The following is an 18,992-nucleotide window of genomic DNA, read 5'->3' on the forward strand; positions in this document are numbered from 1 at the left end:
CCTTCTCTTTCTTGAATTACTCCTTAGTTTGGAAGGGGTAGGGATTCTTCAGAAGTTTTCTGAGAAAAGAGATATTGAGGCAAATTTTCTGAGACTTTATATACCTGAAAAATCTATCTCTGAGACCTTGAATAATAGTTTGTAGATTTGTATTTTTGTCTTGGAAATTATTTTCCTTGGAATTTTGGAGATGTTCCTTCATTGTCTTGTAGTTTCTGATGCTGCTGTTAAAAAGGGTGACGCCATTCTAATTACTAAAACTTTGAATGAGACTTGTTTTGCCCTCTGGGAGGTTTTAGGATATTTTCTTTATCGCCAGCGTTCTGAAATTTTATGGTATTGTGCTTTGGGGTATATGAGTAAAGGGTTAACAAAACCCTTTCTCCTTCCTCTTACGAAAATGGTCTCTTGTTGATCTTCTTCTAGCACTATTTCTCTGTAATCTACTAAAGGTGGAATGACAACTGTATAACCGTACAACACTGCCTAATGGTAAACATAACCGTTGATCGTTACAGTGCATCTGAGCTGCGAGGTTGTGAATGAAGTATAAATACCTGGAGGGAAGCCATAGCTTTGGGCATTCCTGAATGTGGTGTGACGTACTGAGGTTTTCTTCTTGCTGAGTCCTGGAGTACTCATGGCATGATTGATATAAGAGATGCTGTCTTCTATGTGTGGCATGAGGCTACTAAGCTAGGATAGTTCCTGCACCCACCTGTGTAACCTTGTTTTCTTGTATTTGAGATGTCATTCTGGGGACTGAAGGACAGCCCTGGACTGCTGTGAGGACTTGCATTGAAGGTGTATCACTCATGCTACCCTTTAATAGGTATGCTGTGTTCCTGCCCTTCATTCTTCTGCAAAACTGAGTAAACTGGTGAGGGGATGCCTTTTGGGGTCTTATGAGTATGATTGTCTAGGTGAACCCCAAACTATAGCTGCTGGTCAAACAGAGCGAGTATTGAAGTAGGGCCTTGGAAGTGGGATAGACTTTTAGACCTTGACTCAAATGTGCCAGTGCATTATGACATAAAAAAGAACAGGTAGAGAAGTGCTGATGGAGTGGGGAGGGGAGCTGGTCCACTTTTGATTTAATGGCAGAAGCTATGTGGCCATTGAGATCCCTGGGGCACAAAATTTAAGGACGTCTTCATGCTTAGGGTCATATACTTGCACAACCTTCACCTGCATGATCCTAAGAGCGAATGCCTCCTTAAATTTTGCACTCTAAACACCTCATTTGTCTCACCTTAGTCCTGGCCCTGAGTTGGAAGTTAGACCAACTAGCGAGCAAATTTATGTTGAGAGGAAGAGTGCCCATTTCCCTCGCCTAACCATACACTGGACCTGACCAAAAACGAAGCCAGTTGGAGCCAGTTCATTCCAGCTTATGGGAGCTGACTGTGGGCATATATCTCTTGGCAATTCCTCATACATCACGATGGCTTGAAATTGGCCGTGGATGAGAGTTATACCATGGACATCAGCAAACCCTACAAGTCAGAACCCCCGTTCTCCACCCCAGAACCTGTTCAATTTTACCAGCACATTATAGCCAGAAGCCCAGTTGCAGCTGGGCTGACAAAATGACACCACTTTTGGTGCTTCTAATGCACTCAGACAAATGCTATTTCTGGAGCCATTGGTTCTGCAGAAACCCTGGCTACGGTAGCTGCAGTAGGCCAGATCCGTCACTCGTATCTGGTTGATGAACAGAGGTGGGCAGTGGAGCCCCCAGAGTTCATGTTTGTGAGTAGCATTACGATGAACAAAAGGGGTGGAGCCGCTGGGTTGATTCAGAATGAGCCAAGTCTTGGACCTACATGGGGAAGTGTGTTATGAGGAAAGGGGAGGAGAGTGGGCAAACTTCTGCGGGCCTGCCCAGAAAGGCAGGCAGAGGCTACACAGCAGGTTAATGTTCAAACCAGCCACAAGGGGAAACCTCCGTGGGGGCTCACCTGTGCTATTTGTTTGGAGAGCTCTGGCAAAGTCAGGCCACTGCACTTGATTGTGTTGCTTTACCTCTAAGCCGGAGTCTGACCAGTGTCCTCTGCTGCCATCTGGAGGTAACTAATGGGAACTCAGGATCAAAGACACCCTGAAGTGATCATTAAAGCTAGGCTGTTTGAAGCACTATGAAGGATAATAACCAGGGGTTTTAAAAGCTCAAGCCATGAGGATATAATCAGAACCTTGTTCCACTGTGACTGAATAGACCTCTGGATGTAAAAAGGCAGCATTTATGAAAGTGATTAAAAAATTATACTGTGCTAAATGTAGTGTGCTAACACAGTCCTGTGCTGTTACTTTAAACTTGCTTGTGATTTTCAAGATAAAAATGTATGTGGGCCTTACAAAAGCTAGTTAGTTAAAGAAAATAGTTCAGTTGGTTAGGAAGTGGAGAGGATAATTCCTGGTGGTCAAAGATACTCGTATTAATCCAAGATAATGGGAGTAAGTAAATGGTAACAAAACCCTTGATCCGTCCTAATGGGAAAATTACCGCAGGTTAACCTTCTTTTATACTGTTTTTCTAGAAAACTCGATAAAAGCAGAATGTCAGCTGTGTAATCAGGCTACATTCCTCATCGTTTAAAATGACCCCATCTGAAAACTGCACTTGGATTGGGAGGACTATAGATGAATTATAAATACCTGGTAGGAAGCCATAGCTCTGAGATTTCATGCACCTTACAGTGTAGATATAATATGATTTATTGGAAGAAAACTTATAAGCAGAGAAATAGTAGAGTACACCTCATCCCCTGACCTCTCATTATTTGACTGAACAGGCTGGTCATAGATCATCTGGTATTTTGGACAGTATTTACATAGAGAGGGACCAGGCAGTATATATGTAAATATATTTTACATATTAATAGAGTCATGCGGGCAGGGAATATCAGTGTTCCCTGACTGCAAAAGTAATCTTGTTAGAAAGGAAGAGCCCCTGAACTCCAGTGGCTGGTGTCAGTCTATTTTGTTGAGCTTGCTCAGACCTGTTGAGGCAACTCTCTGCTAAGCCATCAAAAGGGGGAAAGAAGATGAACCTACAGGGCTATCCAGATTTATTTTTTATAAATCCACCCTAGCGCTTGAGGGTTCATCAGATGTAAGTACCTTCATTCGTTCTGATGGACACTCTTTTAGCCTTCCTTGGGAGTAGCGAAGTTTCTGTGTTGTTGTCTGGGATTGGGGATTCAACAAGATTCCGTATAGATAAACCAGATAGGAAGTGACATATCACATATCTATCACCTCGAGAAATTCACATTATGAATCAATGCCTAGAACATTTGGAAGGCTGTTCAGACTGTTTATTCCATATTTATAGGAAAAGGGAGAACTCTTCATTACCAACCCCCTCCAGACTTTCACCCACCAGACTTGTTCATGCTGAACAAGGTATCAGTCAAGGTTTCCAACCAGAGAAACAGAATCGATTGTAAGGAATTGGCTTACATTATTGTATGGGCTAGCAAGACAAGTCTGAAATCCATAGGTCAGGCTGTCAGGAAGGGCAGGCTGGAATTCTTGGGTATGAACTGAAGCTCTGCCCACAGGCAGAATTTCTTCTTTTGGGAAGCCTAAGCGCTTAAGGCCTTTCTATTCATTGTGTCAGGCCCACCAGATTATCTTGGATAATCTCCCTTATATAAAGGTAACTGATTATAGATTTTAATCCCATCTACAAAATACCTTCAAGGCAACAACTTAGATTAATGTTTGATTGAATAACTAGGGACTGTATCCTAGACAAGTTGATACATAAAACTGACCCTCACACCTGTATTAGTTATCCATCACTGCATAACAAATTACTCCAAAATTTAGTGGCTAAAAACAACATTTATTGTCTCATAGTTGCTGTGTCAGGAAACTGGGTTCAGTGTACCTGGGTCTTTTGACAAGGGATCTCTCACAAGGCTGCAGTCATCATAATACTTGACTGGGAAAGATGTACTTCCCAGCTCACTCACATGGTTGATGGCAGGACTCAGTTCCTAGTGGGTTGTTGACTAAGGCCTTATTTCCTCATGAGTTGTTGGCTGGAGGCCTCCCTTGTTCCTACCTACATAGGCCTCTCCATAGACTGTCACAGCATGGCAGCTGTCTTTTCAGGTGTGAAGTCTTACAGGTAAGGCCCCCATTGAGCCAATAGTTTGGATAAAGTAGTAGGTGAGGCTTTGTACTGTCTAATGCAGAGGTTCTCAGACTTTCTTGGTTCATGGTGTCCTTAGTGTTGTCATAATTTTTTCAGAGTGTCCCTAGGCTAAAATAAATGCCTAAAAATTCCATTTATTAAGTAAACTCAAACAACTCAATAAGTATTTATGTCCTAATATCTCAGTAGCTGTTTTCTAAGAAGTAATATATATAAAAAGTTTTAAGAACTATTATTTCATTTTTAACCACAGCGACTTGCTAATGGGATGTATGTGCCTGTTGGACACTGACTGCACAGCTTCTCAAACCTTGGTGTCAGATTAGATACCACCTTATTTCCTGATCCACACTGATTTTTCACATATACTTGCTTTTTTTCACAACAATTGCTAAAAACCCAGCTTTGCAAATATATGATGTTATCGAATAGAATGTAACATAACTTTGAAACTGTGTTCTATCTAAAGCTAGTAGTTCATGCAGTGTCTGAAAGATATCAAGTCGGGCTGTGTTTGTCTTGAAATTTTAACATATCCCTTGGTACCCCTGTGCATTTGCTAGAGCATGCAGGGACACCTCTACCACTGTTTGGAAACTGCAGGTCTAATGGATGGGCAGCCATTTATTTGCGGAAGTGGCTAAGGCTTTAGGAGCCAGGCTTGGCCCTTAACTGGAGGTAAAATTTCCATGTGACAGTGGAACTTTTGGGGGTTTGTCCTACTTCATGGGAATTTAGTTCAAAGAGAACCCATGGCACAATAAGATATTATGTTGGAGAATCATGACTTTTCTTTTTTTTTTTTTTTTTTTTTTTGCGGTACGCGGGCCTCTCACTGCTGTGGCCTCTCCCGTTGCGGAGCACAGGCTCCGGACACGCAGGCTCAGCGGCCATGGCTCACGGGCCCAGCCGCTCCGCGGCATGTGGGATCTTCCCGGACCGGGGCATGAACCCGTGTCCCCTGCATCGGCAGACGGACTCTCAACCACTGCGCCACCAGGGAAGCCCCCTGACTTTTCTTTTAGTGAGACAGTCTGTCTCATTAGGCCCAGTAACAGGCTAGCAGTAGCAGGGCCTACAAAGGGAGGAGTCCTTGTGTCCAAAAGTGCAGTGGCCAACAAATACTGCTGTAGTCTTGTTGCCAAAAATTCCAGTCAGCTCTGAGTTTGGTCACAGACATCTGTAATTTCTTGAGATCTGAAGGAGATAGGAACTCCTGGGAGGGCTTTATTTACTGTTGTCTGAACTGCTTCCAAGGCTTCTTACTGTAGAGCTCCCTGTTAAAATAACAACTTACAAGGTTTTCCAGTGTGGCTGGTAGGAATAGTCACTATTCTTCATCCTTTGAGTTCTTTCCCTGGCCTTGGGTAGTTTCCTTAGACAAGTATAAACTGATCAGTATTTTGCTGAGTACTGGAAACGCTTTGAAGATCTCTGGGGTTCTCTGTGCAGCTCCTTTCTCTTTAGTACTCTGTAAAAACCAAACTATCCTGGTATTTTTCATTGTGGAAAAAGTTTAAACTGCTTAATAGTTATAATACCATGTGAGTTTTCTGTTTATTCTTGAGTTATTTTTGATAAGTTACATTTTTCTAGGAATTGTCCATTTGTCTTATATTTCAAATTTATTGGCATAAAGCTAGTCACAGTAATCTCATGTCTTTTTACACCTGCTGAATCCATGGTTATATTCCCTTTTTCAATCCCTATCTATATTTGTGTCTTCTCCCGTTTATTTCTGGATCAATCTCTTACCCATTTTTAACCCTCCTACTTTTTTTTTTTTGAAATATAGTTGATTTACAATATTGTGTTAGGTTCAGGTGTACAGCCAAGTGATTCAGTTATATATATATTTTTTTCAGATTATTTTCCATTATAGGTTATACAGGACATTATGAATATAGTTCCTTATGTTATACAGTAAATCCTTATTGCTTCTCTATTTTATATATAGTAGTTTGTATCTGTTAATCGCATATTCCTAATTTATCCCTACCCCCTCCTCCCTTTCCCCTTTGGTAACCATAAGTTTGTTTTCTGTGTCTATGAATCTGTTTGTTTTGTATATAGATTCATTTGTATTATTTTTTAGTTTCTACATATAAGAGATATTTTATAATATTTGTATTTCTCTGTTTGACTTACTTCACTTAGTATGATGTTCTCTATGTCCATCCATGTTGTCGCAAATGACAATATTTCATTCTTTTTTATGGCTGAATAATATTCCATTGTGTTTATACATATACATACACAATGGAATATTATATATATAATATATTATAATGCATATATGTGGTATATAGATATATATACCACATCTTCTTAAGCCAGTCACCTATTGATGGGCACTTAGGTTGTTTCCATGTCTTGGCTATTCTAAGTAGTGCTGCTATGAACATTGAGGTGCATGTATCTTTTTGAATTAGGTTTTTCATCTTTTCTGGATATATGCTCAGGAGTGGGATTGCTGGATCATATGGTAGCTCTATTTTTAGTTTCTTAAGGAACCTCCATACTGTTTTCCATAGTGGCTGCACCAATTTACATTCCCACCAGCAGTGTAGGAGGGTTTCCTTTTCTCTACACTCTCTCCAGCATTTATTGTTTGCACACTTTTTGATGATAGACATTCTGATAGGTGTGAGGTGATACCTCATTGTAGTTTTGATTTACTTGTCTCTAATAATTATGATGTTGAGCATCTTTTCATGTGCCTGTTGGCCATCTGTATGTCTTCTTTGGAAAAATATCTATTTAAGTTTTCTTTCTATTTTTTTTTTGGATTGTTTGGTTTTTTGCTGTTGAGTTGTATGAGCTGTTTGTATATTTTGGATATTAACTCCTGTCAGTTGCATTCCGTAGGTTGTCTTTTTTTGTTGTTGATTGTTTCCTTTGCTGTACAAAAGCTTTTATGTTTGTTTAGGTCCCATTTGCTTATTTTTGCTTTAATTTTTTCTTTTTTTTTTGCCTTGGGAGACTGATCTAAGAAAATACTGCTACAATTTATGTCAGAGAATGTTTTGCCTGTGTTCTCTTCTAGGAATTTTATGGAATTATGTCTTATATTTAGGTCTTTAAACCATTTGAGTTTATTTTTGTATATTCTATGGGAGAGTGTTCTAATTTCATTGATTTTTATGTAGCTATCCAGCTTTCCCAACACCACTTGTTGAAGAGACTGTCTTTTCTCCATTGTATGTTCTTGTCTCCTTTGTTGTAGATTAATTGACTATAGATGTGTTGGTTTATTTCTGGACTCTCTGTTCTGTTCCATTGATCTATTTGTTTTTGTGCCAATTCCACGCTATTTTGATTACTGTAGCTTTGTAGTATTGTCTGAAATCTTGGGAGGGTTATGCCTCCAGCTTTGTTCTTTTTCCTCAGGATTGCTTTGGCAATTCTGGGTCTTCCATGGTTCCATATAAATTTTAGGATTATTAGTTCTAGTATTGTGAAAATGGAATGGATATTTTGATAGGGATTACATTAACCTGTAGATTGCTTCGGGTAGTATGACCATTTTAATAATATTAATTTTTCTAATCTAAGAGCATGGGATACCTTTCCATTTCTTTAAATCATCTTCAGTCTCTTTATCAGTGTTTTATAGTTTTCAATGTATAGGTCTTTCACCTCCTTGCTTAAAAGTTTTTTCCAATTTTTTTGACATGATTTTAAATGGGATTTTTTTTCTTTTACTTTCTGATATTTCATTGTTAGTGTAAAGAAATACAACAGATTTCTGTATGTCAATCTTATATCCTGCTACCTTGCTGAGTTCATTTATTAGTTCTAATAGTTTTTGTGTGGAGTCTTTAGAGTTCTCTGTGTAGAGTATCATGTCATCTGCAAATAGTGACAGTTTTACCTCTTCCCTTCAAATTTGGATACCTTTTGTTTTTCTTGTCTGACTGCTGTGCTAGGATTTCTAATACTGTGTTGAATAGAAGTGGTGAGAGTGAGCATCCTTGTCTTATTCCTGAATTTAGCAGGAAGGCTTTCAGCTTTTTCTGTTGAGTATGATGCTGGGTGTGGGTTTGTTGTAAATGGCTTTTATTGTGTTGAGTTATATTCCCTCTATACCCACTTGGGTGAGAGTTTTTTTCTTGAATGGATGATGAATTTTATCAAATGCTTTTTCTGCATCTATTGAGATGGTCATGTGGTTTTGTCTTTTCTTTTGTTGATGTGGTGTATCACATTGATTGATTTATTTATTTGAACCATCCTTGTGACCCTGGAATGAGTACAACTTAAACATTCTGCATGACCCTTTTTAGGTATTTTTAGATTAGGTTTGCTAATATTTTGTTGAGGATTTTTGATCTATATTCGTCAAAGATATTGGCCTGTAATTTTCATTTTTTGTAGTGTTTTTGTCTGGTTTTGGTATCAGGGTGATGGTGGCTTCATAAGAATTTGGGAGTATTCCCTCCTCTTCAGTCTCTTGGAGTAGTTTGAGAAGGATAGGTATAAGTTCTTCTTTATATGTTTGGTAGAATTCCCCACTGAAGCCGTCCATTCCTAGACTTCTGTTTGCAGGGAATTTTTAAATTATGGATTTTATTTCACTTCTAATGATTGGTTTGTTCAAATTATCTTTCTTTTTGACTCAATTTTGGCAGGATATATGTTTCTAGAAACTTTTCCATTTCTTCTAAGTTGTCCAATTTGTTGGCATATAACTGTTCATAGTATTCTCTTATGATTTTTTGTATTTCTGCACTATTGGTTGTTATTTCTCCTCTTTCATTTCTTATTTTGTTTATTTGGGTCCTCCTTCTTTTCTTCTTGGTGAGCCTGGCCAGAGGTTTGTCAATTTCATTTATCTTTTAAAAATACCAACTCTTGGTTTTATTGATCTTTTCTATTGTTTTTTTATCTCTATTTTTATTTAGTTCCTCTCTGATCTTTATTATTTCCTTCCTTCTGCTGACTTTGGGTTTTGTTTGGTCTTTTTCTAATTCTTTTAGGTGACAGTTTGTTTATTTGAGACTTGTTTCTTAAGGAAGGCCTGTATTGCTATTACCTTCTCTCTTAGAACTGCTTTTTGCTATATCCCATAGATTTTGTAAGGCTGTATTTTCATTGTCATTTGTTTCAAGGTGTTCTCTGATTTCCTCTTTGAATTCATCATCAACCCATTGTTCTTTTTAGTAGCATGTTGTTTAGTCTCCATGTGATCGGTTTCTACCTTTTTCTTCTTTTCGTGGTTGATTTCTAGTTTCATACTGTGGTGGTCAGAAAAGATGCTTGAAATAATTTCTATCCTCTTAAAATTGTTGAGGCTTGTTTTGTGTCCTAGTATGTGGTCTGTTCTAGAGAATGGTCCATGCACCCTTGCAAAGAATGTGCATTCTGGGTTTTTTGGATGTAATGTCCTGTAGATATCAATTAAATTCAACTGGTCTATTGTGTCATTTAGAATCTTTGTTGCCTTGTTAATTTCACCTGGAATATCTGTCTATTGACGTCAGTAGAGTGTTAAAGTCTCTTACTATTACTGTATTCCTGTCAGTTTCTCCTTCTATGTCTGTTCGTATTTGTTTTATATATCTAGGTGCTTCTGTACTGGGTGAATATGCTAATGAGTGTAATATCCTCTTCTTGTATTGATCCCTTTATCATTATATAGTGTCCTTCTTTGTTTTTCCTTATGGACTTTGTTTTAGTCTGTATTGTCTGATATGGATATTGCTACCCCCACTTTCTTGTTGTTTTCATTTGCATGAAATACCTTTTTCCATCCCCTCACTTTCAATCTATGTATGTCTTTTGCCCTAAAGTGAGTCTCTTGTAAGCAGCATATTGTAGGTTCTTTTTCTTTTTTTAATCTGCCATTCTGTGTCTTTTGATTGGAGCATTTAGTCCATTGACATTTAAAGTAATTATTGACAAATATGTTTATTGCCATTTTAAACCTTGTTTTCAAGGTGATTTTGTAGTTCTTCCTTGTTCATTTCTTCTTTTTGTTTTTCTTTTTGTGGTTTTCTTTTGTATTATGCTTGAATTGCTTTCTTTTTGTTTTTGGTGAATCTATCGTATGGTTTTGACTTGTGGTTACCCTTGTTTTCAAGTATGTTAACCCATAACTACTTACTTTAGACTGGTAGTCATATAAGTTCAAACACATTCTAAAAGATCTACAATTTTAATCCCCTCCCCCATATTTCATGATTTTGATGTCCTGTTTTACATCTTAATGTTTATGTTTTTGCTGTTAATTGTAGTTATAAACACTTTTACAAAATTTTTCTGATTTTTTTTAATCTGTGTACTGGCTTATTTAAGTGGTCTTCAATCCTTTTATACATTTGCCATTCCTATTGTGACTTTCCCTTTCTTATAGATTCTTGATTCTTTTCTATTTAGAGAAGACCTTTCAATATTTCTTTTAGGTTAGGTTTAGTATTGCTGTATTCTTTTAGTTTTTGCTTGTCTGAGACATCCTTTATCTCTTCTTCTAGCCTAAAGGATAGTCTTGCTGGGTAGAGTATCCTAGGTTGCAGATTTTTCCCTTTCATGACTTTGTTTAACAGTGTTTCTGCAGAGAAATTAGCTAAGAGCTTTATGGGGGTTCCTTTGTAACGGACTCTTTGTTTCTTTTTTGCTGCCTTTAGATTCCTCTCTTTATCTTGAACTTTTTCCATTTTAATTATAATATGTCTTGGTGTTGATCTGTTTAGGTTCATCTTATTTGGGACCCTCTATGCTTCCTGTACCTAGATATCTGTTTCCTTCTTTAGGTTTGGGAAGGTTTCAGCCATAATTTCTTCAAATATATATATATATTTTTTGGCCTTGCCATGCAGCTTGTGGGACCTTAAATTTGGCACGTTTTATATCATCCCATAGACCTCGTATATTGCTTTCATTTTTTTTTTCATTTGTCTTTCTGTCTTTTGTTCTGATTGGGTGATTTCCATTATTCTATCTTCCAGATCACTTATTCGTTCTTCTACATTATTTAGTGTGCTATTCATTGCTTCTAGATTGGTTTTTATCTTGGTAATTGAGTTGTTTTTGATTGGCTCCTCTTTATAGTTTCTAATTCCTTGTTACAGTGATTCTGCATTTCTATCAATAATCGTTCTTAATTCATTTAGCATTTTTACTACCTCCTTTTTGAACTCAGGGTCAAGTAGAGTGGAGAGGTCTGTTTCATTCTTTGTTCTTTCAGAGAATTTCTCTCGTTTTTTAATTTATTTAAAAATTTTTATAACTTAAAAAAATATTTATTTAATTTATTTATTGTTGGCTTCATTGGGTCTTCATTGCTGCACGCAGGCTTTCTCTAGTTGCAGTGTGCAGGCTTCTCATTGTGGTGGCTTCTCTTGTTGCTGAGCATGGGCTCTAGGTGTGTGGGCTTCAGTAGTAGTGGCGCGCTGGCTCAGTAACTGCGGTTCGTGGGTTCTAGAGTGCAGGCTAAGTAGTTGTGGTGCACGGACTTAGTTGCTCCGCCGCATGTGGGATCTTCCTGGACCAGGGGTCGAACCTGTGTCCCCTGCGTTGGCAGGTGGATTCTTAACTGCTGTGCCACCAGGGAAGCCCCTCTCTTGTTTTTTTAACTGGGACCAGTTCCTGTGCTTTTTAAATTTTACTTAAATTTGTGTCTCTATAAATTTAGGAGAAACAGTTATCTACTGTGGTCTTGAAGGGCTGTTTTTGATGTGGGAGCATTCCCGAGTAGACTGTATGAGTCCAATAATTTTGGTGCAATGGCTGCTTTTGGTATGGATGCTAGCCACATCTTTCCTCAGAGCGTTAGCCCCTTGACAGGGCATGTGATTGGTGTTGTGGTGACCAGAGCCTGCACTGGATTTGGGTGGGGCCTCCTCTTTGCTCCATGGAGTCCCATCCCTTTCTTGCCTAGTACTAGGCTGGTGCTGGGGGCTGGGGTGTTGTGACTGCAGGAATCGAGGTGATTGCGTTGCCACCTGGGCCTGGGGCTGCCTCTATGGTAGGGCTCTCCTAGGACCTCTCTGCCCCAAATCCGGCTCCAAGCTGCTGTGTGAGGTGGGCAGAACTGGAGCCCTTCTGCCAGGAAAGGAACATCTGAGTACTCCTCACGTGTGATTCTCTGATGCTGCCTGTCACCTACTGTGCACACCAACAGAGACGACTGCTGGAGCCAAGCCCTGCCATGCACGCTGACAATGAGCTCTGGTTTGGCCCAGATCACACCCCAGGCCCTCTGGGCTGTTCTGCACAGCTACACAGAGTCCTCTCCCAGGGTCCATCTCCCTGAGTTTCAGTGCCTAGCCACTGCAAATACTAGCAGCCCCACCCAGCAGGCCTTTCAGGCTGGGAAGTGCAGCAAGGTGGAAGCTGTCAGCACCAGACTCTCTCCACCCTGGTTGCTAGCAAGCCATAGTAAAGGGTTAGGTTAACTGTTGAGGAGGACATTTCGTATCTGAAGAGAGAATTCGTTAAACAGACAGATAAATTTTCTCCTAATTTTTTCAGACTAATCATATAATCATAAAGTGTTAGCTTGTGGGGGCAGAGTCAAGATGGCAGTGTGGGAAGATGCCGAGTTAGGTCTCCCCACAACTAGGGCGCCTGCTGGCCGCGGATGGGGGACCCTGATGGCCAAGGAGATGGGAGGAACCCCCAAGTGAACAGGTAGGACGTGGGGGGACTGAGGGGGGAGGAGAAGTGGAGGCCAGATTGGCGCCCCTGAGGCCAGGGAGATCAGGAGAGGCAGGCAGAGGGGCCCTCCAGGAGGACTGGGAGAGGAGCAGAGGGCAATTGCCCACCCACTCAGGCCCGAGGAGCCTGCTGAGCTCCCAGGCCAGTCCCCTGCCCTCCAAGCCCCGCCCCCCGCCCCCGGCTGCATTGGTCCTGGGGGCATAGGAAGGAGGCCGGGGAGATCAGGAGAGGCAGGCAGGAGGGGACCTCCAGGACCAGAGGAGCGGGAGAGGAGAGGAAGGCGTTTGTCCCTCTCACTCAAGCCCAGGAAACCTGCTGGGCTCCCAGGTGAGGTCCCCCACCCTCTGAGACCAGGGGTGGGGGGCACGCCTGGTCCCCTTCTGTTCCGTTAAGCCTAAGCCCCACCTCCTACAGACCCCAGGGCCTTTTCCAGCCCTGTGGGTCCTGAGCACTGGCCCCACCCAACACCCAAACCTTGCCCTTGCTTAGGCCCCACCCTCCAGAGTCAAGGCGTTTACACCCCTTTTTTTTTTGCTTTTTTCTTCTTTTCCCTCCTCCCCTCTTTTACTATTGTGGTACTGTTGTACCTTCTGGTTGGTGTTTCATCTATATTTTAATTTTTATATTATTTCTAACATATCTGTTAGTTTCCTAGTCTAATTTTATTTTTTACTTTGCTACTGTTCTCTTTTTTTTTTTTTTTTTTGCCACCCCACGTGGCTTGTGGGATCTCGGTTCATGAGCTGGGGGTTGGGCAACAGCTCCTGTGGTGGGAGCTCTGAGTCCTAACCACTGGGATAACAGAAACCTCAGACACCTCAGAGAATATTCATCAGAGTGAGGTCTCACGGAGGTCCTCATCTCAGCACCAAGACACAGCTCTACGCAACAGCTTACAAACTCCAGTGTTGGAAGCCTCAGGCCATACAACCAGTAAGACAGGAACACAATCACACTCATTTAAAAAAAAAAAAAAAAAAAGATGGCAAAAAATAGTCACAGATGAAGGAGCAAGGTGAAAACCTACAAGACCAAATAAATGAAGAGGAAATAGGCAATCTACCTGAAAAAGAATTCAGAGTAATGATAGTAAGGATGATCCAGAATCTCGGAAATAGAATGGAGGCATGGATTGAGAAAATACAAGAAATGTTTAACAAAGATGTAGAAGAACAAACAAACAATGATGAACAACACAGTAACTGAAATGAAAAATACACTAGAAGGAATCAATAACAGAATAACAGAGGCAGGAGAATGAATAAGTGAGCTGGAGGACAAAACAGTGGAAATAACTACCAAAGAGCAGAATAAAGAAAAAAGAATGAAGAGAATTGAAGACAATCTCAGAGACCTCTGGGAAAACAATAAACGCACCAACATTCAAAGTATAGGGGTCCCAGAAGAAGAAGAGAAAAAGAAAGGGTCTGAGAAAATATTTGAAGAAATTATAGTGGAAAACTTCCCTAACGTGGGAAAGGAAATAGTCACCCAAGTCCAGGAAGCACAGAGAGTCCCATACAGGATGAACCCTAGGAGAAGCACACCAAGACACATATTAATCAAACTAACAAAAATTAAATTCAAAGAAAAAATATTAAAAGCAGCAAGGGAAAAACAAAAAAAATAACATACAAAGGAATCCCCATAAGGTTATCAGCTGATTTTTCAGCAGAAACTCTACAGGCCAGAGGGAGTGGCAGGATATACTTAAAGTGATGAAAGAGACAAACCTACAACCAAGATTACTCTACCCAGCAAGGATCTCATTCAGATTCAAAGGAGAAATCAGAAACTTCTCAGACAAGCAAAAGCTAAGAGAATTCAGCACCACCAAAGAAACTTCTCTAGGCGGGAAACACAAGAGAAGAAAAAGACCCACAAAACCAAACCCAGAACAATTAAGAAAATGGTAATAAGAACATACATATTGATAATAACCTTGAATGTAAGTGGATTAAATGCCCCAACCAAAAGACACAGACTGGCTGAATGGATACAAAAACAAGACCCATATATATGCTGTCTATAAGAGATCCACTTCAGACCTAGGGACACATACAGACTGAAAGTGAAGGGATGGGAAAAGATATTCCATGCAAATGGAAATCAAAAGAAAGCTGGAGTAGCAGTACTCGTATCAGATAAAATAGACTTTAAAATAAAGACTGTTACAAGAGATAAGGAGGGACACTACCTAACAGTCAAAGGGTCAATCCAAGAAGAAGATATAACAATTGTAAATGTTTATTCACCCAACATAGGAGCACCTCAATACATGAGGCAAATGCTAACAACCATGAAAGGAGAAATCAACAGTAACACAATAATAGTAGGGGACTTTAACATGCTACTTACACCAATGGACAGATCACCCAAACAGAAAATAAGTAAGGAAACACAAGCTTTAAATGACACAATAGACCAGATAGATTTAATTGATGTCTATAGAACGTTCCACCCGAAAGTGGCAGAATACACTTTCTTCTCAAATGCTCATGGAACGTTCTCCAGGATAGATCACATCTTGGGTCACAAATCAAGCCTCCGTAAATTTAAGAAAATTGAAATTGTATCAAGCATCTTTTCTGACCACAACGCTATGAGATTGGAAATCAATTACAGGAAAAAAACTGTAAAAAACACAAATACATGGAGGCTAAACAACCAAGAGATCAGTGAAGAAGTCAAAGAAGGAATAAAAAAATACATAGAATCAAATGACAATGAAAATACGATGACCCCAAACCTATAGGACACAGCAAAAGCAGTTCTAAGAAGGAAGTTTATAGCCATTCAATCTCACCTCAAGAAACAAGAAAAATCTCAAATAAACAATCTAACCCTACACTTAAAACATCTAGAGAAAGAAGAACAAAGAAAACCCAAAGTCAGTAGAAGGAAATAAATCATAAAGATCAGAGCAGAAATAAATGAAATAGAAATGAAGAAAACAATAGCAAAGATCAATAAAACTAAAATCTAAAATCTTTGAGAAGATAAACAAAATTGATAAACCCTTAGCCAGCCTCATCAAGAAAAAAACAGGATGCAAATCAATAAAATTAGAAATGAAAAAGGAGAAATCACAACTGACACTGCAGAAATACAAAGGATTATAAGAGACTACTACAAACAACTATATGCCAATAAAATGGACAGCCACGAAGAAATGGACAAATTCTTAGAAAGATACAATTTTCCAAGACTGAACCAGGAAGAATTAGAAAATATAAACAGATCAATCACAAGTAATGAAATTGAAACGGTAATTAAAGCTCTTCCAACAAACAAAAGTCCAGGACCAGATGGCTTCACAGGTGAATTCTACCAAACATTTAGAGAAGAGCTAACACTGATCCTTCTCAAGAGTTTGATCCTTCTCAAACTCTTCCAAAAAATTGCAGAGGGAGAAACACTCCCAAATTCATTCTACGAAGTCACCATCACCCTGATACCAAAACCAGACAAAGATATCACAAAAGAAGAAAATTATAGACCAATATCACTGATGAACATAGATGCAAAAATCCTGAGCAACATACTAGCAAACAGAATCCAACAACGTATTAAAAGGATCGTACACCATGATCAAGTGGGATTTATCCCAGGGATGCAAGGATTCTTCAATGTACGCCAATAAATCAATGTGATACACCACCATAACAAATTAAGGAATAAAAACCATATGATCATCTCAATAGATGCAGAAAACGCTTTTGACAAAATTCAACACCCATTTATGATAAAAACTCTCCAGAAAATGGGCATAGAGGGAACCTACCTCAACATAAAAAGGCCATATATGGCAAATCCACAGCAAGCATCATATTCAATGGTGAAAAACTGAAAGCATTTCCTCTAAGATCAGGAACAAGACAAGGATGTCCACTCTCACCACTCTTATTCAACATAGTTTTGGAAGTCCTAGCCATGGCCATCAGAGAAGAAAAAGAAGTAAAAGAATACAAATTGGAAAAGAAATAGCAAACTGTCACTGTTTACGGATGACAGGATACTATACATAGAGAATCCTAAAGATGCCACCAGAAACCTACTAGAAAACAGTATGGAGGTTCCTTAAAAAACTAAAAATAGAACTACCATGTGACCCAGCAATCCCACTACTGGACATATACCCTGAGAAAACCGTAATTCGAAAAGACATGTACCACAATGTTCATTGCAGCACTATTTACAATAGCCAAGGCATGGAGCCTACGAAAATGTCCATCGACAGATGAATGGATAAAGAAGATGTGGCACATTTATACAATGGAATGTTACTCAGTCATAAAAAGGAGCGAAATTGAGTTATTTGTAGTGAGATGGATGGACCTAGAGTCTGTCATACAGAGTGAAGTAAGTCAGAAAGAAAAAAACAAATATCGTATGCTAACACATATGTATGGAATCCAAAAAAAAATTGGTACTGGTGAACCTAGTTGCAGGGCAGGAATAAAGATGTAGACATAGAGAATGGACTTGAGGACACGGGGTGAGAGGGGGAAGCTGGGGTGAAGTGAGAGTAGCATCGACATATATACACTACCAAATGTAAAATAGTTAGCTAGTGGGAAGCAGCAGCATAGCACAGGGAGATCAGCTCGGTGCTCTGTGATGACCTAGAGGGGTGGGATAGGGAGGGTGGGAGGGAGGTTCAAGCGGGAGGGGATATGGGGAATATGTATATGTATAGCTTTTCACTTTGTTATACAGCAGAAACTAACACAGTATTGTGAAGCAATTATACTCCAATAAAGTTCTATTAAAAATAAATACATCAATAAATAAAGTGTTAGCTTTGGATGGGACTCTGGAGGTCATTTGAAGCAATCTCCCAATAAAAGATACACATAAGGGAACTGAATTCCAGAAAAGTTAGATGTTTTATCTAGAGCTACTGCTCTTTGGTGACTGTACTATGAATACAAAAATGTAATTTGCTTCCCACTAAATTATGAGTCTGATAGACTAGGAGCTGACAGATTAGATTACCAACAGGCACAGACCAATTTGAAATCTTTACTAAGGTAGATTGTGTCTAACTAATAAAACTTTATCTTTATGTTTCAGGACTAAAAACTGCAAATTGTGTTGAGAACATGGGTAAGATATGCTCTAGAGTATTATCTCTGCAATGGGAATTTTATCAGTGTTATTTCTCAGAGGAATAGGTCAGAGCCACCCCACTGTACTGTCATACTGTCAGCCATTGTCTTCTCAAGGCTGAGTTGTGCTACTGCTACTACCTTTTCAGGGGGAGGGTACAGGAGCCCACCCTAAGCCTATCCCAGCCTTGCCTGTGGCTGTTCTCTCAAGCATTGCATTTGCCTTGGGCAGGCAGGGACCATGCCACTCTGACCCTAGCCTATCATTACAGGACTTTGACTCCTGAATACCCCTCCATGACTCCTATGCACAGAGTTAGGCTTGTATTCCTTTGTTTTGACATCTTGGGGAGTAATATTTGGGAGACTGATGAAGGATTCCTTCCCTCATCAGGGGAAAGACTGGGGAGACAGAACGGTAATGTGGTCTGTTTCCTCTTCCTCAGGGAAAAATGGAGAATATAACAAAAATAGTCTCTCTTAGAGGACCATAGAGAAGATTTGGGAAGGTAAACAGGAATTCTAAGAGTAGTCAGGAACAACATTATCAAATTAGGCTCAAAAGATCTGAACCAAAGTTGACAGGAAATGCCTTGGACTGATGCATGCTTTGGGTGGATCCTTTTGAAGATTTATTTAAATAGCTTGAAAATAAGGGTCCATTTCTAGCTGTCTTCCTGGCTAGTTTTTCTTTGAATTCTTCTTAAAGTAATTAAAATGAATCTGTATCCATTTATTTTTGAGACTGAAATTTTATATTTCTCATATTGCCATATTTTGCCTGTATCTTGACCGAACCTGACATTCACATCTAAGTATAGTACTATGTAATGAAAACATGTTTGTATTTCAGAATATTTTCAACACATCAGTGTCTACAACTCTGGTAAGTATGCTCTATTTTTAAAAATAATGGATGTTTAATAGCTCTTTCCTGTTCAGCAAATTCAATTCTTAGCTGACTCTTAGTACTTTTCAATTCTTAGCTGACAAAAAAGAGTACTATGAAGGAGTAACCTGGCAGATATGCGGCGGAAAAAAGAATCCATTCTGGG

At 39.4% G+C, this 18,992-nt stretch overlaps 1 protein-coding gene across 1 annotated transcript in view; it reads left to right on the plus strand.

Moving 5' to 3' along the window:
- Window positions 1-18,992, plus strand: part of ART3 (ADP-ribosyltransferase 3 (inactive)) — an 84,088-nt gene that overhangs the window by 54,372 nt on the left and 10,724 nt on the right. The window contains 2 exon segments of the mRNA XM_067736308.1: window positions 17,903-17,935; window positions 18,791-18,823. Coding sequence (XP_067592409.1) covers window positions 17,903-17,935; window positions 18,791-18,823 — 66 coding nt within the window.

Source organism: Pseudorca crassidens, chromosome 4 (genome assembly GCF_039906515.1).
Source record: "Pseudorca crassidens isolate mPseCra1 chromosome 4, mPseCra1.hap1, whole genome shotgun sequence".
Lineage (NCBI taxonomy): Eukaryota > Metazoa > Chordata > Mammalia > Artiodactyla > Delphinidae > Pseudorca > Pseudorca crassidens.